This window comes from Chelonoidis abingdonii, chromosome 3 (assembly GCF_003597395.2).
Source record: "Chelonoidis abingdonii isolate Lonesome George chromosome 3, CheloAbing_2.0, whole genome shotgun sequence".
In the NCBI taxonomy this organism is placed as follows: Eukaryota; Metazoa; Chordata; order Testudines; family Testudinidae; genus Chelonoidis; species Chelonoidis abingdonii.
In genome coordinates this window covers 191941411-191963409 of record NC_133771.1, presented here as the reverse complement: position 1 = coordinate 191963409, position 21999 = coordinate 191941411, and the positions used below count along the sequence as shown (strand labels likewise).

The 21999-nt window shown below is 42.9% G+C and overlaps 1 protein-coding gene across 1 annotated transcript in view; it reads left to right on the top strand.

Moving 5' to 3' along the window:
- Positions 1-336: 336 nt before the first annotated feature.
- Positions 337-21999, top strand: part of MSH6 (mutS homolog 6) — a 29211-nt gene continuing 7548 nt past the window's right edge. The window contains exons 1-4 of the mRNA XM_032772044.2: positions 337-628; positions 3475-3677; positions 8039-8208; positions 14483-17018. Of these exons, the coding sequence (XP_032627935.1) occupies positions 390-628; positions 3475-3677; positions 8039-8208; positions 14483-17018 (3148 nt within the window). The 5' untranslated portion in view covers positions 337-389. The remainder of the gene's footprint in view (positions 629-3474; positions 3678-8038; positions 8209-14482; positions 17019-21999) is intronic.

Below are 21999 nucleotides of genomic sequence, written 5' to 3'. Positions count from 1 at the left end.
GTGCAATTGATTAGCAGATAATAGCGCTACAGGGAAGCGGGTGGCATGTGAAGGGTGCACTGCGCCGCATTGCATTGAAGCTGGTGCGTGTTGATAGGGTGCAAGTCAGGATGCCACAGTGCAGCTGGTATAAAGCTGTACGGGTGGGGGGGGGGCGCTACGCAGTGAAGAATTAGCCAGATTATTAAAGTGGCGTATAATAATACCAGTTTAAATGTTAGGGCGGGCCTGGGCCGGCGCTAGACGGCGGGTAGCGACAGCTCTGGGCAGGGGCTGCCTGCGGCCCAGCCCCTCCGGGTCACTCCACCCCCAGCAGAGGCGGGGCCGACGGTGGTGGGTTTCGCGCTCTGCCGGGATTGGGCGGGAGGTCGTTGATTCCCGCCGCAGCCATGTCTCGGCAAAGCACTCTGCTCCGCTTCTTCCCCAAGGCCCAGGCGCCAGGCGTCGGTCCGACCCAGGCCCCTTCCCCTGCGGCCGCACCGAGGCGGAGGGGCTGGGCCTCCAGCGAGGCAGCCGGGGATGAGGCAGCCCTGGCTCCCGGCGGCGGCGCGGAGGAGATGGGACGATCCGGCGGAGTCGAGGCCCAGGGGGCGAGGAAGGAGAGAACCAAGGCCGCCCGGGCCCCCAGGTAACCGGGCAGGCGGGTGTGTGTGGGTGCCGAGGCCTGTTGGTGGTTGTGGGCAGGAGGTGCCGGGGACAGTGGCAGGCAGGGATGCGAGGGGCCGGGGGCGCTGGGCCGGTTGGCGTTGGGAGGATGGCGCGAAAGGGGCTCGGTTTCTGTGCCTTCTCTCAGCACTCCCAGCAGATGGAGCCCGTCCTGTGGCCTCTCCCGAGTGCTGGGGTGGGGCAGGCTCCCGGAGGCACTTGCCGGCTCTAAAGTCTTACACACATTCACATTCTGTGGCTTCCCCTCCCCTCTATCTCTAAACATCCCCTCATCTCACAGCGGGATTGTGAAGATGAATACCGTAGTGATAAGCACCATAGATAGGATGACCAGAAAGCAACTGTGAAAAAACGGGCTGGGGGTGGGGGCCTAATAGGCGCCTATATAAGAAAAAGTCCCCCAAAACGGGACTGTCACTTTACAAATGGGACATTGGTCACCCTAGCCATAGAAAAACCTATGAAAAAGTTAATAATGTGGTGTTCAGAGCAGGGTTTGAATAGCGTGCAGTAACTAAGGGCTTATCTACACCAGTGGTTCTCAAACAGGGGTCTGGGGTCCCCTAGGGACCTCAAGCAGGTTTCAGAGTGGCCTTCAAGCGAGGACAGCATTAGACTCACGGAGCCCTGAAACCTGAGCAATGTAGCTTTGTGGGGGCCCCAGGCAGTTGCCCTGCCTGTTACCTCTTAATGCTGGCCCTGGCTTTTATATGCAGAAAACCAGTTATTGTGGCACAGGTGGGCCGTGGAGTTCTTATAGCATGGTGTGTGTGTGTTTGGGAGGGGGGAGATCAGAAAGAAAAAGTTTGAGAATCTCTTATCTACATACACTACAGCGCTGCAGCACTTTAGTGAAGACCCTATTAAGTGGACAGGAGAGTTTCTGTCAGCTGTAGTTAATCCATCTCCTTGAGAGACAACAGTTATGTTGGCAGGAGAAGCTCTCCTGTTGACATAGCACTGTCTACACTGGGGGCTAGATGGATTTTTCACAGTGCCAAGCAATGTAATTTCACCAATGTAAGTTTGTAGTGTAGACCTGTCCTATACACACACTGAATAAGGAGAAAACAAAATACTGAACAGCTGCTTATTTAGGGTGACTAGGTGGCCTGTTTTTAAAGGGACAGTCCTGTTTTGGGGGACTTTTTCTATTACCCCATTACCGCCCATCCCCTGTCCTGTCTTTTCACAGGTGCTATCTGGTCTCCTATTCAGTGAGCACCATCCATCCTGTATGCTGAATAAGATGAGGTGCTGTCAAAATAAAATGTATGCATGTATTATGATACAGTAATTAAAATGATCACAAGGGGCTGATTTGAAATTGTAACTGTAATACTCGCATTACCTAACTTTTGAGTGCTTAACGTTGCGATCTTAGTGTATTAAACAATTTTTTATGTATAATTATTAAAATGTTATTAAAGATAATTCTCTAGATTCTAATTCTGTCCTAAATGCTAGCAACTCCTCCCAGTAATTCATCACTTAAAGTCTTCCCAGTTAACCCTTGTTACCTTGCTGATCAATTAGGGAACATGCTAAGTCCTGCTGCTTGCAGGAAAAGCAGCCCTGTGTTAACCCTTGAGGGCTCAGGGAGTTCATCATTTAGCAGCAAGGCATTCCCTGTGAAATATCCCTCCCTCTTCTGCCCTCTAACTTTACCACATCAACCAACCTTCACAATCATCATAGTTGTGAACAGTATTAAATTGTTTGTTTTAAAATGTATACCGTGTGTATATCTATATAATATATGGCTTTTTGTCTGGTGAAAAAAATTTCCCTGGACCCTAACCCCTACCATTAGCGTTAATTCTTATGAAGAAATTGGATTCGCTTAACATTGTTTTGCTTAAAGTTGCATTTTTTCAGGAGCATAACTACAATGTTAAGCGAGGAGTTACTGTAATGTACAAATTTACAGTGGGGTACACAAACCTTTTATGTAATCTCACCACTTTCAGATAAAGTATGTGTCTTTTTTAATACAGAAAGCTGGTTTCAGTGAAAATGGACTTGTTGCTAGTAATTATACAGTACTGGAAATAAACTGCTATTGTAGATGGAATAAAACTGTATTTTGGGGGAAGGACTTAAAACGGCTTTGAAATAATTTCTTACAGCGCTTTGTGAAAATCATGTTCAAAGAAACAGTGAATAGCCATTTGTGAAAAAACAATTTTTCTTCTAGGATAAAGAGACGATGGTGGATCAGTCTGTACTTAGTTAATCTTGAATATTGTTGCTTGTTTGACTAATGTCTTTATGTGTGCTATAAAATCTGTGCTAATCACTGGATTCCAGCTTTTGCTGATTTGAAAAACATTATTTTCCAATTTTTTTTTTTTTTTCAAGTCCTCAGCATCCAACGGTCCTATTTCTGTTAGCTGCTGAGGTTTTTTGAAAGTTCTAGTCACTTCCCTTAGGTATCTTAGTGAGAACTGAGTTCTGTTAAAAATCTGTTCTTAATTGCGTCTGCTAATTGCTTTTGAAAATCTGTTTCTGAAGATTTTTCCCTGTTAGCTAAATTATGTCCTGTATTTTTACACCCCATAGATAATCTACTGGATTTTTAGAGAGATTTGGGAGTGTAAGAACCAGGTTTTGTTCAGTAAAAGTGTTTGCATGTAGAATATAATGTTAACCCAAGAGCAACCAAGACCTGCTGAGACTACAGTCTCTCTAGTAGCTTCTGATAAATAGTTTGACTTAGAAGTAGTGCTATAACTTTTGTGAAGGGACTGACTTAAAGACTGGGGGCTTTTTACCTGTTAATCAAGTTCTGTTTCTTTGTGTTTGCAGCGTCTCCTGTGATTATTCACCTGGTGATTTGGTTTGGGCCAAGATGGAAGGGTACCCCTGGTGGCCATGTCTTGTATACAATCACCCAACTGAAGGAACACTAGTCAGAGCGAAAGGAAAATCCTCTCGTGTACATGTACAATTTTTTGATGACCCCCCAACAAGGGGCTGGGTTAGCATTAAATACTTAAAGCCATATAAAGGTAAGAGGTGTAACTTAAATATTTGAAAAAGGATCTGGAGAGAGGCAGTTTGGTCTAAAGGAATAAACACTTGTGCTGACGTTCCTGTGTGGGGAAAATTCTGTTTCCCATTTAACAGAAACTCTTTTGCTTTAAAGGGTTTTAAACAAAAAAATGGGTTTGTCCTTTTTTTTTCTTTATTCCAGATATACAAAGTATATATTTTGTAAAAATTTTTCCGTTTGTTTTTATTACCCTAGAAATATCAGGAATGTCAAGCCTGGTCTTTCCTGATTTTGCTGGGGGACCTTAGGAGGTCTCAAAGATTGCTATTTGTCTGAGAACAATAGACTAGATGTAGGATTAGACACACATTGATTAAATAATTTAAGTTAACCATATCAGTTCTGGTGATCCTTAAGATTTTAGCTGGTTTAGCTAAGTACAGCTTTGATTTCGTCTAAATTCATACATTGTATTAAAGTTTTATGGTAATATGAGAAATTACAGAACAGATTAAATTATAGTGTTGTTTCAAAGAATGAATATAACTAAGGCTGTCAATTAATTGCAGTTAACTCAAAAATTATTCTTGATTAATCGCAGGTTTAATCGAACTGTTAAACAATAGAATACCAATTTTTAAATGTATTAAATATTTTGGATTTTTGTCTACATTTTCATGTGTACTATATTCTGTGTTGTAATCAAAGTGTATATTTTTATTACAAATTATTTGCACTGTAAAAATAATAATAATAAAAAAAAATACTTTTCAATGCACCTCATACAAGTACAGGTAGTCCTCGACTTTACAATGTTCGATTTAGGATGAACAGCACTTACGACGGTTCTGAATTGACATCCTGACTTGACTTCTGACCACTGGTTTTCACTTTGACATTGTGTCCCGCAATGGAGTGGATTGCGGTTCTTATTACAATGTTTTGACTTACGATGCAATTTTCAGGAACCAATTGTGTTGTAAGTCTGAGGATTTCCTGTACTATAGTGCAATCTCTTTGTTGTGAAAGTGCAACTTACAAATGCAGTGTTTTTGTTACATAACTGCACTCAAAACCAAAACCATGTACAACTTCAGCGCCTACAAGTCCACTCAGTCCTACTTCTTGTGCAGCCAATTGCTGAGACAAACAAGTTTGTTTACATTTACAGGAGATGCAGCAGCAGCAGGCAGCATTTTTACAATGTCACCAGACAGTGAGAACAGGCATTTGCATGGCATTTTTGTAGCTAGCATTGCAAGGTATTAAAGTGACCAGATAGAAAGTGTAAAAAATTGGGATGGGGGTGGGTGGTAATAGGCACCTATATAAAGAAAAAACCCTGAATATCGGGACTGTCCCTATAAAATCGGGAGATCTGGTCACCCTACAAGGTATCTACATGCCAGATATGCTAAACATTTGTATGCCTCTTCATGCTTCGGCCGCCATTCTAGAGAACATGCTTCCATGCTGATGACACTCCTTTAAAAAAATGCATTAATTAAATTGTGACTGAACTCTTTGTGGGAAAATTGTATGTCCCCTGCTCTGTTTTACCCACATCTGTCATGTACATATATTGCAACACCGGCTACAACAGTGCCATGAGAACACCTGTTCTCACTTTCAGGTGACACTGTGAACAAGAAGCAGGCAGCATTATCTATAACCAATCGCTCAAACAAGTTTGTTTACGTTTTGTAGAACAAGAAATACAACTGAGTGGAGTTGTAGGCTCTAAAGTTGCATTCAAAAATAAAACCAAATTAGTTATTTTTTGTATATAGTTCTACATTTGTAAGTTCAACTTTCATGATAGAGATTGCACAACAATACTTGTATTAGGTGAATTGAAAAATACTATTTTTTACAGTGCAAATATTTGTAATAAAAAATAGTGAGCACTGTACACTTTGTATTGTGTGTTGTAATTGAAGTCAGTATATTTGAAAATGTAGAAAACATCCAAAAATATTTAAATACCTGGTATTCTATTGTTTGTTTGCATGATTAACTTTTTTTATAATTTTATTTTAAAAGCTGTTAACGACTTACCTTTTTTACTCCCATATGCATGTAAAATGAAAAATGCTAATATATTTTCTAGCTCAGTATTTGACTCTAGAATTTATTTTCTATAGGGAAGATATAGTAAAAAATTACATACAGAAGATGTAGATGCATTTCATGCCAACAATTATATGTTAAATAATTGGGCAATTTTCATTTTTTTTTATTATGGGTGTATAAACTTCAGGGAGGTGCAATGTATTTGAGTGTGCATGAATGGAAAGGCATAACTACTGATATCTGTACCTGAGAGGTAAATTTAAGTTCCTGCTTTGAATAATTAAGCATCTGTCCAAGTTCTGAATTGTTTCACTGATTTAGCACAACCAATTCCCATAGTCTGTAACTCGCATATTAACCTTGACTGGCAAACTGATAAAGGACTTGTACCAAGGATTGTTAGTTTTATACTGATATCAAAATTACATAGTCAAAATAGGTTGGAGTAAATCACTGCTGTCATAAGGTTTATTGTGACAAGATATAGATTTGTTGATTCTTGATAAAGTGTATGTTATATTTAGGACAGTCAAGCGATTAAAAAATTAATTGCGATTAATTGCAGCGTTAATAGAATACTATTAATTTAAACATTTTTGGATGTTGTCTACATTTTCAAATTTATTGATTTCGATTACAACACAGAATACAAAGAGTTCTACTGAGCACCATACAATGTACCCAAAAAACTGCATTCAAAAATAAAACAAAGTAAAATTTTAGAGCCTGCAAGTCCACTCAGTCCTACTTCTTGTTCAACCAATCGCTCAGACAAACAAGTTTGTTTATATATTCAGGAGATAATGGTGCCCGCTTATTATTTGCAATGTCACCTGAAAGTGAGAACAAGTGTTCTCATGGCACTGTTGTAGCCGGCGTTGCAAGATAATTACTTGCCAGATGTGCTAAAGATTCATATGTTCCTTCATGCTTCAACCACCATTCCAGAGGACATGCATCCATGCTGATGACAGGTTCTGCTTGATAATAATCCAGAGCAGTGCAGACCGACGCATGGTCATTTTCATCATCGTAGTCAGATGCCACCAGCAGGTTGATTTTCTTTTTTAGTGGTTCGGGTTCTGTAGTTTCCGCATCAGAGTGTTGCTCTTTTCAGACTTTTGAAAGCATGCTCCACACCTCATCCCTCTCAGATTTTGGAAGGCCCTTCAGATTCTTAAACCTTGGGTCGAGAGCTGTAGCATCTTTAGAAATCTTTGCATTTTTTCAAATATCTGCAGAGTAAGTGTTCTTAAAATGAACCACATCTGCTGAGTCATCATCCGAGACTACTATAACATGAAATATATATGGGAGAATGCGGGTAAAATAGAGCCGGAGACATACAATTATCCCCCAAGGAGTTCAGTCACAAACTTAATTAATGCATTATTTTTTTTAATGAGTGTCATCGGCATGGAAGCATGTCATCTGGAATGGTGGCCGAAGCATGAAGGGGCATACGAAAGTTTAGCATATCTGGCATATAGATACAATCTGGCAATGCTGGCTACAAAAGTCCCATGAGAATGCCTGCTCTCACTTTCTGGTGACATTGTAAATAACAGGTGGGCAGCATGCTCTCTCATAAATGTAAACAAACTTGTTTATCTTAGCGGTTGGGTGAACGAGAGGTTGGACTGAGTGGACTTGTAGGCTCTAAAGTTTTACATTTTGTTTTTTGAGTACTCCCCCGAATGTTCCCCTATGCCTCTCTAGGGGTGTGTGCCCCACAGTTTGGGAACCACTGTTCTAATTGAAAAGCCAGTGGGTAGAAGCTGGATTACTAACTTCAACCCAAGTTCTTAAAGTGAGCCACAGAAAGGGCATAAGGTTCTATTTGAGTAGGTCCTGTTCCCAGATTATGGTCTCAATTTGAGCTCTCATGTTGCCAGTGTAAAGTGTTGTCATTTTTCAACCATGATGGGTACTGTCATATATAGAATTTAATTGCAAATGCTAAATCCAGAAAATAGTTTTCTTATAATTGGATAAATGTTCAGACCAAGACTAATCAGTTGTAGAAATGTGAGACTCATCCAGAGTTCTTGCACTGAGTACACATTTTACTGGACAGATATACAAACTAATTCTCTTAGGCAAGCCTTGCCCCCACTTCTTCATGCTGAACAAATAATTTTACATGTTTAAAATCAGTCAGATGGAATAATCTCACATTGGATTTGTGATTCAAAAATGCTGGATGATACTAGAGATAATGCAGAGAGTGAGTATCTACAGCGATGACTGGCCCCAGGCTAGACTTTGCTTCAGGTTCTGACATATTATTTGCATGTTTTGTAGGCTCAGCGGTTAGGGAAACACAGAGGGGAGGTATGTTTTATAGTTCAAAGCCTGAAATTAAAAGAGCAATGGAAATGGCAGATGATGCTATGCGCAAAGATAAAACTAAGCGGCTTGAGCTTGCAGTGTGCAATGAACCTTCAGATACTGAAGATGAGGAAGAGATGGAGGTAACTTTTTTTTTTTCTCCCCTGTTTTCTGTGATCTCATTGCAGAGGCGGTGTTAGAAGAGGGGGGGGGGGGGAAGAGCCCACATTTGTTATGTTGCCATCTTATTGTTTTCCTTTCTCAATAACCCCTTTTGTTGTCTATTTCTGGATTACTCCTGATTCAATATGGGTTCTAATGAAACCTGTTAATAGCCAGATAATAGTATTCCTGCATATTGTTACTGTTGAAGAATGAATGTAGAAGCATAGGAAAGAGATGAATTGTCCTATTGTATCAGACCAGTGTCTCAGCTTACTCTTCAGAGTAATGTACAAGAAACAGCATAGTGAGCGAGCAGTTATGGAACAAACTATCCATATGAAACATTGGTCTTAATTGTAGAAATGTGGGGGACCCTCACTGACAAACTTGTCATGTGGAAAATTGGGTGTTCGTTCATACTCATGTCTCCTGGCCAGTTTGTAATCCATGAAAATACTTACATCTCATCCTATGTTCACTTTGGTTTCCTTAACAGATTTTGAAGATTTTTCTTTTACATTCAGTCACACTTTCATTTTTCTTCAAGAAAAACACCAAACACAAAGCCTCCTAGGTGTGTTCTTCACAAAAATAAACGTGAAAAAACAGGAACAATCAGCTGGGCTCCACTTCAGCAGGAATTTGGGGGATCTAGCCCCCTTCTATTGGAGATAGGTGGAGACACACTCATTTATATAAAATGAGTTAGGGGTGTGTTCTTTTTTTAAACAAAAACAAAAAACAACAAAAAAAACTCTTAATTTTCCCAGCCCTATGAATAATAATGCTGGGGTTTTGGTGGATGGTTGTGGTAAGGAGACAGCAAAAAGGTTGTCATTTAGGCCTTCCCATATTTAATAATACCTAATTTTATATGGAATCTTTCATTAGTTAATTTCAGTACTTTACAAAGGAGGCCATTGTGCATATTTTACAGATGGGGAAACTGGGCAAGTTACTTCACCTCTCTCCTCCTCCCTCATACTCACTCAGTAGGCCAGTGACTGAGCAAGGACTAGAATCCAGGGACTCCTGAGCCCTACTCGTGTGCTCTATCCACTACATCACACTGCTAAGGCTGGCTGTCTTGAGAGCAGGTTGGGGTGGATAGGGCACTAGACTGGAAGTCTTAAGACTTGGGTTTGTTTTCCGTTCTGCCATTGTCTTCCTGTGTAACTTGTAGTCTCACTTACCCAGTCTGTGCTTCCATATCCCTATCTGTAAAATAAGGGTAGTATTTACCCACCTTTGAAGCTTTCTGCGAATGATAGCTCTTATATAACATTTCATCTGGCCATGATAAATTTGTTATATTTTTGAAGTGTGAAGGTGATTATGTTGGAGAAATTAGTGGGATCTAAGATCTTTAAGATGAAGAGATCTACAGTCATGGACCATGGGCTAGATCCCTTTTCAGAGTTCTCAAACTGTGGTCCGCGAGCTCCATTCAGGTCGTCCACTGATAGTTCCCTCTAATGTACGTGCCTGGGCAGCTGCACAGGAGAAAATGAAGGGCCACTCTCCTGATTGATGTAGGTGTGGCTCCACTAATTAGGTGCCTGGACCCTGGAGAACAGGCACATTTAAGGTGAGGTGGTAGCCTTGGGGGGAATTTAGGATGTACAAGGCTGCAGCAGCCAGAGAAAGAGGCGACTTTCCCCAGCCCCAGGGCTGTGGCTGCTGGGGAGAGACCCGCCCCCTGCCCTGCCCTAGCTTGGGGGCTGCTGCGGCAGGGAAGAGAGGACACATCCATTGCATTAGGAAGGTCAGACTACTGATATTAAAATAAGTTGTGTGCTTTTATTTGTAGAACAACAAAAGTGTTTTGTTTTTTTTTTCTATAGTGCTTTTATCCAAAGCACTTTACAGTAGCTAGCTAATGGTACAAACAACATTTGGAAAGATCATTAAGTGGTCTGCAGGAAAAAAAAAAAAGTTTGAGAACCACTGATCTAACCTATAATTATTCCTGGCGATTTTAGCTGTTGAAATGTGCTACAAGTGGACTGCACTAATAAATTACATCAGGTGGCATTAATAGTAAATACAAAATAGCAGTCGGAGATAAATAAAAATTCCACTACAATGTGCATCTTGTAAGGGATAGTTACTTATAACATATTCTAGTGGTTTTGATTAAGCTCTAAATTTTCAGTAACTGAAAACTTGGCGAGGAGAAGAAAATTGAGTTTAATGTTCAGTGTTTGTGTTAGAGGGCAGACAAAAGTACATCTGACCACAAACTAGGGCCAAGATTTTAAAAAAGGAAGGGAGTGTTTAAAATCAGGCACTTAAACATGAATTTCAGAAGCTAACTACAAACATGCATTTTTTGCAAATTTTGGCTTAGACTTCTAATCAGAGCCAATACAGCAGCTACATACTCGGCACAAGAAATAGACATGCATCACTAGGTAGTTTCCAGTTAACTGCAACGTAAGTGAAAGAATAAAGGAAATGGGTTACCTAGGGAGGTTGTGGGATCCCTGACACTAGAGGCTTTTAAGAACAGGTTAGATAAACAGATGTCAAGGAGGGTCCATGTATACTTATACCCTGCCATGCTGAGGCAGGATTATTTACAATGCAGCGGAGAAGTGTAATTTCCAGTCTGAGTAGACAGACCTGTGATTGCTGAGCTTGAGCTAGTATGCTAACAGTAGCAATGTTGGATGTTGCTCGTGCCACCATTCGTGCTGCTAGCTGCCTGGGGAGAGAGGTGAGGTGGGTTTGGAATGTGATGGCTAGCCCAGGCTGCCATCAGTGCTGCAACATCCACACTATCTTTAGCACACTAGCTCAACCTGAGCTAGCATGACCCTGTCTACTTGTGCTGGAAATCACACCTCCTAGCTGTAGTGTAGACATAATGTTGAGGTCCCTTTCAGCTCTGTTTTTGTGATTCTAAAAAGTAGTCCTACTTTAGTTTTTGTTTTGGGTGTTTTGACAGCACTTTGTTCTGATTCACATTTCTCTTGCTATGTGTGATTCAGACAGCAACAGGGAAGAAGAAGTCTTAAAATGTAGTGAAAATCAAAATTGGCAAGGGAACTATTGAGCAGGTGGTGTTCCTGAAACTACTTCTATTTCAATGTTTTGAAATTGACTAGGTTTTTAAGAGGGTGTCCACTTAATTTTGCAGAGGCTTCTAGGAAATGGGACTAAACTTGTCATAGCTATTATTAATTGATGTGTGACCTTGTCTAAAGTTGCTGATTCACTAAGATTTAGTGTGTTGTTTAGTTTGACTAGTGAGTTTTATAGTCTTAAACTGCAATTGGATTGCACAACTTCAAGCAGCCTCCATGTGTGGGAAGATCCCACCTTGCAGCTGGACTGCTAAAATGAAATCCAAGCAGGAAGTCTCAATTTTGTCCCTGCTCAGTCCGCTGGACAGGTGGGGCTGTGGGGGGGGAAAGGAACTGGTTCAGATCTTTACTCCTCCATCACTATTTCTGTGCAACTGCTAAGCAGTAGCTGTATGTGCTAAGCAAGGTTATGTTTCTCTTCTGAGTGGCTTCAGACCAAATAATGTAATTGCAGCCATTGAAAGCAGGTCCAGTTTGATGACTCAGCGATGCCCTTTTCCCTCAGTTAATACATTTTAAGCTTGTTCTATCTTTTCAGTATCATAAGTCTACCAGTTCTGTCTGTCTTATGTATTTGTATAGCCCCCATCATAGGATTTGATCATCTCACAGTCCTTTAGGTATTTATCCTTACACCACCTCTGTGAGATAGGGAAGTGCCGTAACCCCAATTTTACAGATGGGGAAACAGAGGCAGAGAGATTGTGACTTGCCCAAGATCACAAGTCTGTAGCGGAGCAGGGAATCGAACCAGAGGCCTGGGCTGGTACCCTAACCACTGAACTGGATCATTCTTCTCATTTTCTCCATAGCTGTTTTTGAAAAATGGAATAAACAAGAACTAGATTTCTAATTGTGATTGATCCTTAAATATATAGGCAGCAGGAAGGCAAGGTGTTGGAGAGATCAAATTCATCAGTGTTTGTTGGTTCTGCCTGTATTTATGCAGGGATTTGCGTAAGTCCCTACAGAGATCATTTGTGTAATTTTGACTATATAATCTGGGATTGAAGGCCTTTTAAGCACGGAAAAATTTGTTGTTGTTGCAAAAGTACAAGAGTCCAGTATATTCCATAGAAAATCAGATTGTATCAGTTTAGTTTGGCATCTCTTAACATTATAGAAAGGTTCATTTAAAGAAACTATTTAATTCTATCTTCTCCTATTAATATCAAAAAAATGGTCAAAATGGAAAATTAGTTTTGTCAAACGAGGACCAAAAAATGCTGCCATGGCTAAAAGACGGAGTAAAAAAGTGGTTAGAGGCAAAAAGGCATCCTTTAAAAACTGGACATTAGCGTCTATTGAGGATAATAGAAGGACACAAACTCTGGTAAATCAAGCGTAAAAGTTTAATTAGGCAGGCCAAAAAAGAATTTGAAGAGGAACTAGCAAAAGACTTAAACTAACATTTTTTTTTTTAAAGTACATCAGAAGCAGGAAGCTTGCCGAACAGTCCGGCCACTGGCTGATCAAGGTATGAAAGAAGCACTCACGGAAGACGAGGCCATTGTAGAGAAGTTAATTCACTGCAGAGGATAAAGGGGAGATCCCCCACACCCAAGGCTTCTTTTAGGTGACAAATCTGAGGAATGGTCCCTGATTGTCACTAGAGGTGGTTTGGAACATGACTTATTACTGTTTACTTTATCAGACATCAGGATCATATGGTATTCGCCCAAGAGTTCTAAAGGGACTCAAATATGAAATTGCAGACGTACTAACTGTGGTATGTAACCTACCACTTAAATCCGACTCTGTACCAGATGACTGGATGATAGCTAGTATAACACCCATTTTAAAAAATGTCTCCAGAGGCGATTCTGGCAATTACAAGCCTATAAGCCTAACTTCAGTACCAAGCAAATTGGTTGAAAGTATAGTAAAGAACAGAATTATCAGAGACCCATATAAACCCTGATATTTGGGGAAAGAGTCAACACTGCTTTTGTAAAGGGAAATCATGCCTCACCTGTCTATTAATAATTCTTTGAGGGTGTCAACAAGCATATGGACAAACGTCATCCAGTCGACACAGGGTGTTTTGATTTTCAGAAAGCCTTTGAGAAGGTCCCATATCAGAGGCTCTTAAGCAAAGTAAGCAGCCATGGGATAAGAGGGAAGGTCCTCTTGTGGTTCAGTAACTGGTTCGAAGACAGAAAACAAAGGTAGGAATAAATGGTCAGTTTTCAGAATGGAGAGAGGTAAAAAGCGGCTGTCCCCCAAAGATCTGTCCTGGGACCAGTGCTGCTCACCATATTCATAGATGATCTGGAAATGGGAGTAAACAGGAAAGTGATGAAATTTGCATACTATACAAAATTACTTAGGATAGTTAAGTCCAAAGCTGACTGCTCAGAGTTACAAAGGGCTCTCACAAAACTGAGTGAACAAAATGGCAGATGAAATTCAGTGTTGATAAATGCAAAGCAATGCACATTGGAAAATATAATCCCAACTATACATACAAAATAATGGGGAGTCTAAATTAGCTGTTATCACTCAATAAAGATCTTAGAGTCATCATGGATAGTTCTCTGAGCACATCTACTCAGTGTGCAGAACCATTAGGAAAATGATAAATAATAAAACAGACAAATATAATGCTGCTATGTACATCCATGATCCACCTGCACCCTGAATAGTGCATGTGGTGCTGGTTGCCCCATCTCAAAAAAGATGTATTAGAATTGGGGGGGAAAAAATAGAGAAGGGCAACAAAAATGATTAATGGTATGGAACAGCTTCCATGAGGAAAAATTAAAAAGACTGGGATTGTTCAGCTTGGCAATGAAATAACAAAGGGGTGATAAGACAGAGGTCTATAAAATCATGAATGGTGTGGATGAAGAAAGTGACTAGGGAGGTGTGTGTGTGTGTGTGTGTGTGTGTGTGTTTTTTTTGTTTACCCCTTCATATAACACAAGAAGGAAGAGTCACCTAATGAAATTAACAGGCAGCAGGTTTAAAACAAAAGGAAGTACTTCACACAACGCACAGTTAATCTGAACTCCCTGCCAGCGGGTGTTGTGAAGGTCAAAAGCATAAGTTAGTTAAGCAAATTCATGGTGGATTGGTCTATCAGTGGCTATTAGCCAAGACTGTGAGGAATGCCACCTTATGGTGTAGCTGATCAAGCAATTTGCCTTTTGCTTTCCAACAGGTTAGTGAAAGTGCTTCAGGCAACAGTGAAGATTATGATAGTGAGGAGGAGGAGAAAAAAAAAAAGCTGCTGGCAAGCAGGTGGAGAAGTAGTGGGAAAGCCAAAAAACGAAGAGTGGTGGACTCTGACAGTGACAGTGAAGGTTCAGATGAAGAGTTTAAGCCAGATGCCAAAGATGAAGCAAGCAGTGATGAAGCAAGCAGTGGAATGGGCGAAGGTGAATCTGCCAGTTCCGAGACAGACACAAAGATGGATGTAGATAGTCCTGTGAAAGTCCCTTCTAAACGAAAGAGAGAAACTGACCGCAAACCTGCTAAAAGGAATAGCTTGGAAAATGACCTTTCTGAAACACCCAAAAGAGCAGTACCTGTTTCATTAGAAACCAAATCAAGGCTGACCTCTTTTGCAGCGCCTGAAAACTTTGAGTCTCAGCCAAATGTTAGCAGTTCTTCTATATGGGAACATGATAAACTTGAATGGCTTCAGGAAGGGAAAAAGAGAGATGGATGTAGAAGACGACAAAGTGATCCTCATTATGACCCATGTACCCTCCATGTGCCAGAGGACTACCTTAACAAGTGTACCCCAGGAATGCGGAAATGGTGGCAGCTAAAGTCTCAGAACTTTGATGCTGTAATCTTCTACAAAGTTGGGAAGTTCTATGAGTTGTATCATATGGATGCAGTCACTGGCGTAAATGAACTGGGACTGGTATTTATGAAAGGTATTTGGGCTCATTCAGGTTTTCCAGAAATTGCATTTGGCAGATTCTCTGATGTTCTGGTACAGAAGGGTTACAAAGTAGTTCGGGTTGAGCAGACAGAGACTCCTGAGATGATGGAGGCACGCTGCAGATCCCTGTCCCACCCAACAAAGTTTGATAGGGTTGTACGCAGAGAAATATGCAGGATAATTACCAAAGGGACACAGACCTACAGTGTTCTGGATGGAGACCCTTCTGAAAACCTTAATAAATACCTTCTCAGTGTAAAAGAAAAAGTTGAAGACTCTTCTGGCCACCACCGTGCATATGGTGTCTGTTTTGTTGACACATCAGTAGGAAAATTTAATGTGGGCCAGTTCTCAGATGACCGCCACTGCTCGAGGTTTAGAACTTTGGTGGCACACTACACTCCTGTGCAGATCCTGTTTGAGAAGGGAAATCTGTCTACAGACACACACAAGATATTAAAAGGCTCACTCTCTTCTTCCATGCAAGAAGGCTTGATCTCTGGCTCCCAGTTCTGGAATGCATCTAAAACATTGAAAACTCTAATTGAAGAAGGATACTTTGAGGATAGGCAGAATGTTGATAATAGGTTTATTCTGCCTCCTGTGATCAAATCCATGACCTCAGAAAGTGACTCTCTGGGTCTTACTCCTGGTGAAAACTGTGAGTTAGCTTTGTCAGCTCTTGGTGGATGTATCTTCTACCTCAAGAAATGCCTTATTGACCAGGAGCTCTTATCTCTGGCAAACTTTGAAGAGTATGTTCCTGTGGACGCTGATGTTGCAAAAGCTAAAGGATCAAGTAGTTTCTTCGCTAAAACTAATCAGCGAATGGTGCTGGATGGGGTGACGCTAGCGAACTTGGAAATCCTGCAGAATGGAACTACTGGCACCACAGAAGGCACGTTATTGGAAAGGATTGATGTTTGTTGTACCCCTTTTGGAAAGCGACTCCTGAAACAGTGGATATGTGCGCCCCTCTGTAACCCCCATTCTATCAATGATCGTTTGGACGCAGTTGAAGATCTTCTGGCAGTTCCTGATAAAATGTTTGAAGTTAGTGAACTTCTGAAGAAACTTCCAGACCTTGAAAGGCTCCTAAGCAAAATTCACAGTATTGGATCACCACTTAAAAGTGAAACTCATCCAGACAACAGGGCTATCTTTTATGAAGAAACCAGATACAGCAAAAAAAAAATCACTGACTTCTTGTCTGCACTGGAAGGATTTAAAATAATGCTTGAGACCATAGCGATTATGGAAGAAATTGCTGCTGATTTCAAATCTAAAATACTTAAACAGTTAGTCACCCTGAAGTCTAAAAATCCAGAGGGCTGTTTCCCAGACTTGAGTACAGAACTTAAAAGATGGGATACTGCTTTTGACCATAATGAGGCTCGAAAGACTGGAGTCATTACTCCGAAGGCTGGGTTTGACCCCGATTATGATAAAGCACTAAAGGATATTATAGACATTGAAGAGAATCTTCGGGAGTATTTGGATAAACAACGCAAACGGCTTGGATTCAAAGCCATGCTGTACTGGGGAGCAGGCAAAAATCGCTATCAAATGGAAATCCCAGAAAATGCAATATCTCACAATTTGCCTGAGGAATATGAACTGAAGTCCACCAGAAAGGGTTATAAACGTTACTGGACCAAGGAGATAGAGAAGATGCTGGCAGAGATGGTCAATGCCGAAGAACGGAGAGATGCAGCGCTGAAAGACTGTATGAGGAGACTGTTCCACAATTTTGATAAAAATAGCAAAGACTGGCAAACAGCAGTGGAATGCTTTGCTGTATTAGGTAAGCTGTGTATCTTTTTTTTTTTTTTTTTTTTAATTGCTTATCAGGCTAATAAAAACATCCTGTTATCTGATTGTCCACACCAGATTTCAGTACTAGCTAAAACTGCTGAGGGGCAGCTGCTAACCTGCTCTTAAAAATCCTGAGTGCAGCGTTAGACTAGTGCATTTCACCTCGGCATGAAAATGAGAAGTAGCCACCTGACTTTTTTCTCAGTTGCAACTAAACAGCAGCAATGAATCACCAGGCTCTGCTGTTTTACAAGTTCCTTCTCCCCATATTGCACTTGGAGGTGTGCATTGCCAGTTAAGTCCAAGTTCAATATAAATGGTCAGTCAGCAAAGTTAGGAATTTTAAGTGCAGATCACTTGCTTGTATGTTTTAATCACTCCTTGAGAACAAACATTACTTTGCAAAAAATTCCTAATGAAAGTACATAAAATCTGAAGCCATTAAAAAAGTCTATCGTGGAAGTAAAACTCGAGCCAGGAAAGGCCCAACAATCTTCCTCCTCCTTCCCCTTTCACTGTTTTATTGTTGGAAGCCTTTTACTCCTGAATGACTTAACCATCTACCTCCCTTACTTCCTTTTCTCTCTTGAAGAGGAGGATTGGGGGTTGGGAGATAGGCCAGTAATCCTCAAACCTGCTGTTAACTCTTCTCACAGAAATTATCTGCTGTGTTCACCTTCCACATCTGCAGAACTAGAAGCATTGCTGTGCCTGTTGGAAGTGCTCTATTAGCATGGAACACTGTGGGATATCTTTGCTCTGGAGAGAAATAAAGTATAGTGGGACTGCTGTGGGAAAGGGAGGGCAGGCAGGCCAGTAATATTGTCTGGGACTGAGTGGTTTGGAAGAAAGGTCCAACCAGCCACAGCCTGAACATGAAACAATTGGTCTCTTCCCAGAAGATGCTGAGGCAGATAAAGCTGCAAGGCCGTTGGGGCTAAATATTTAAAATGTGGGTGCCTAGTCACCAAAACCCATTTTTAGGACACCTAAAATATGTGGCTTGATGCATAGTGATACTAGGGACCGATAATTCTTCTTGGGATGTGGTCCCAGCTCAGCTGCCCCTTGCCAAAAAGTAGGATTCTCTCATGTGGGGCAATGGAAAGCTTAGGATAGGTTTTACGCTTAAGTAGTATAGTACACAGTTGCTGTGACCATGCATTGAAGCTAGAGCTGTGGCAACTCCAGCTATGAGATGCATTAGACTGAACTAACATTGATTTGATTATGTCCATCTCTGATAGGACAACATACTTTTAATATTTTAAAAGTTTATTCTAATAAATTTCAAGCAATAACTGAATCTTGTGGTGAGTCCCTTTTTGCCATGAAATAATTCATTGTTGTAGAAAGCTGTACAAGATGCACTAAATACAAATATATATTGCTTGTGTACTTGAGTTTTTGCCTTCTAACTAAAGCAAAAGGCAGATGTTGAAGGCTTCTATTTAAAGTGATGTCCAGTGGAGGAAATTACTTATGACCAAATAAAATCCAATAAAATCAGTTGGGTGAGAAATATAAAATCTCTACATATAGTCTCCACTTCAGAAAGCATGAGTGCTACCAATGTATTAAAGGTTCAGCAAGGTAATCTCAGGAGAAGGAAGGATCATCTTGTTCTTCAAGTGATTGTTCATATCTATTCCAGTTAGGTGTGTGCGCACCATATGCACAGTCATCCAAGTTTTTCCCCTAGCAGCATTCATTGGGTCAGCTGTAGAGCCCCTGGCAGTGGTGCCACCATGGCAGTGAATATATAACTCTCCTGACCCAGCACTTCCTCAATTCCTTCTTACCGCCAGTGACAGTCGTTGGAATTGTGGGGGCTTGCTCTTACAAGTGCTCCTGTAGTTCTTCTAGCATAGTGTCAGAGTTGTAATAGTTTTATAGTTTGTTAGTAGGGTAGGAGTGGGGGTGCTTCTTTTTCTGTTTCACCTGGAGATTCGGGGCATGTCCTGCCTCAGTCCAAAGGATTCAAACCCTTCTGATCATGCCATGAGCCCATGCCAACAGGTGTCTTAAGACACCAAATGGACGGCTGCACGATCCACAAGCGGTTTTGTCCCAGGATGAAGAAGGTGCAGAACTTTTGCCTAAAACAGCTCCTGATGGAGATGGCTCTTCGTCCCCAGCCAGCCTTGGGCAGGCGGGATCCAGTGCTGAGCTCCTCTGTGTGCACAGTGTTCTGGCCGCTGTACATGAAGCGGTACCATGGAAGGACTCTGGGCATAGAGACCCTCTGCACCGGCACTCCCCAAAACTGCAGCCATCAGAGGTGACGTGGCACCGTTCTCACTCCCCGATGTTACAGAAACGGCACTGAAAGTTGGATGAGGGTGCTTGCCTGTGCCAAGGATGGCCACCTTGGAAAGAGCTATTGGTGTGTGTCCCAGAGAGGAGCACCCAGTGCCGGTGACCCAGGAGATCGCACCATCGACTTTGGCCTCACAAGGCGGCTGTCAAGTCCAGGAGAGTCCACGAGCACTGGGCAGGAGTGTGAGGTGGAGGACATAGAGTTGCAGTCCGTCCCAGACACCACTGAGACTGCGAGGGACTTAATCACCACAGTCTCCAGCTGGTTGGGATAAGCTTCCGGTACGACAGTGCTCAGGACTGTCTAGAGGCAAGCCCACGATGCTGATGCGGACATTGCCTCGACTGGCTTCTGACTACATGTCTGCGGCACCGTTCCCTGGCACCAACCAGACGGCATCATGGTGCTGCTCCTGGCACAATTCGATGTTGCGGCACTGCTCACCCGGCCTCCCAGCATTGCCCTGGCCTTTGCATTCCAGGTCCTCCTCATCTGATTTAGAGGTGGAGTCCCATTACTCTAGGCACAGCCGACATAGATTGCACCAAAGGCAGCATGCGGGTGCTGGGCCGTGGCACGCACAGTGGCAAAGTCCTGTGCAATGGCCATTATGGACACTGGGCCCAGGACACCCATTCCAAGGGCTCCCACTCGGTGGTGTCGGAGCCACGGGTACCCGAAGCATTGGCAAGTCATTCTACCCCTAAGGGTTCCAAAGTGATGTACAGACCTCACAACCGCCCCCGAATCCTGCTCCCACCACTGATGCTGACTCTGGGGCAGTCAGGATGGAACATCCTGCATAGCCTCATGTTCCCAGGGACCGCGAGGGCCAAGAGGATCCGGTACCCTCACTAGCATAGTCTTCCCTGGATGAGGCAGTTGTGGGGACCTCCAACTTGGGGCCACCCAATAGACAGCTGATCACACCAGGACTTTCCACACAGGGTATCGTGCAACATGGTATTGTAGACTGAGGGGGTGGTAGACCCAGAGGACCCCATGGTGGACATCCTAGCCCCAAAAAGACCATCAAGAGTGGCATTACCCCTCATTAAGACCATGCAGGCTAACATGAAGACCCTGTGGCAGACCCCTGCCTCTATTCCTCTGCCCTCAAAGGAAGTTGAAGGAAGTATTTTGTCCCTTCAGAGGGGTACAAGTACTTACACATGCACCCCCAGCCCTGCTCATTGGTGGTGGTGGCAGTGAATGAGCATGAGAGGCAGGGGCACCTGGGCCCTACCCCAAGTCCAAGGACTCCAAATGGTTAGACCTTTTCACCTGAAAGGTCTACTCGACCGGGGAGCTCCAACTCAGGATTGCTCAGGATTGCCTGTTGGTTGGCAGATATAACTTAAACTTTAACATGGAGTTCCAGGAGTTAAAGGAACTAGTGCCCATGGAGTCCAGGGAGGGAGTTTGGGGCAATTTTTGATGAGGGCAGGGCAGTGGCATGGACCTCCTTACAGGCCTCACTGGACGCTGCAGATTTGGCTGTGTGGAGGTTGTCCTCCCTTTCAGTCTGTCCTTGACCCCTGGAGCGTTCAAGTGCCTATCAGTTGTGGCTGCCTTCCTGCGTTGGAGCCAGGTGCAGATATACCCTTACTTTGACGACTAGCTGCTCAGGGGCAGTCCAGGGACCAAGTGGAAGCTCAGGTCCGCTTCGTGAGGGACACCTTCGACAGGCTGGGTCTCCTCAACAAGAACAAGTGGACTCTGTTACCAACTCCAAAGGATAGAGTTCATAGGTGGGGTGTTGGACTCTGGCCAGACCAGGGCGTTCCTGTTGGAGGCTTGTTTCCAAGCCATGACGGACATCATACAAGGCCTCAGATGGTACCCTACTATCGCAACAAGGGATTGCCTGAAGCTAGTCGGCCACATCGTGGCATGCACGTACACCAGGCCAGGCTGCAGCTCAGATCTCTCGAAGCTTGGCTAGCACCTACCTACTGTTAGCCTGGCGTGACAGCCTGGACTCAGTGGTCACCCTTCTGGTGCAAGCCCTAGAGTCCCTTGGCTGATGGCTCAACCTGCAGGAGGTGTGCGAGGGAATTCCCTTCCCACAGCCCTCTGTCTCTAGTAGTGGACGATCAGCGCTGGGGTGGGGCACACACCTGGGTGCCTTCAAACACAGGCCCTCTGGTCTCAAGACAAGCTCTCACCCCATATCAACATCAAGGAGTTGAGGGCGGTCTGATTGAACATGCCAAACCTTCCAAGCTCTTCTGCAAGGGCAGTGCATGGGAGTCATGACGGACAACACAACTGCAATGTTTTACATAAATAAGCAGGGTGGAGCCAGTTCCAATCTCCTATGTCTGGAAGTCCTCAAGCTGTAGGAGTTCTGCATAGCACACTCCATTCACCTGGAAGCATCCTACCTCCCAGGTTCCCAGAACGAGCTGGCAGACTACCTCAGCAGACCCTTCCACAACCACGAGTGGTCCATCTGTCTGGATGTGATAAGAGTTTTTTCCAGAGGTGAGAAGTTTTCCCAGATCGACCTCTTTGCCATGCAAGGCACCTGGAAATGTCCGTGATTCTGCTCCTTCTGGAATCACAGTCTAAGCTCTCTTGCGGATGCATTTCTCCTCCCCTGGATGGAACATCTGCTGTACATGTTCCCACTCCTCCACAAGGTCCT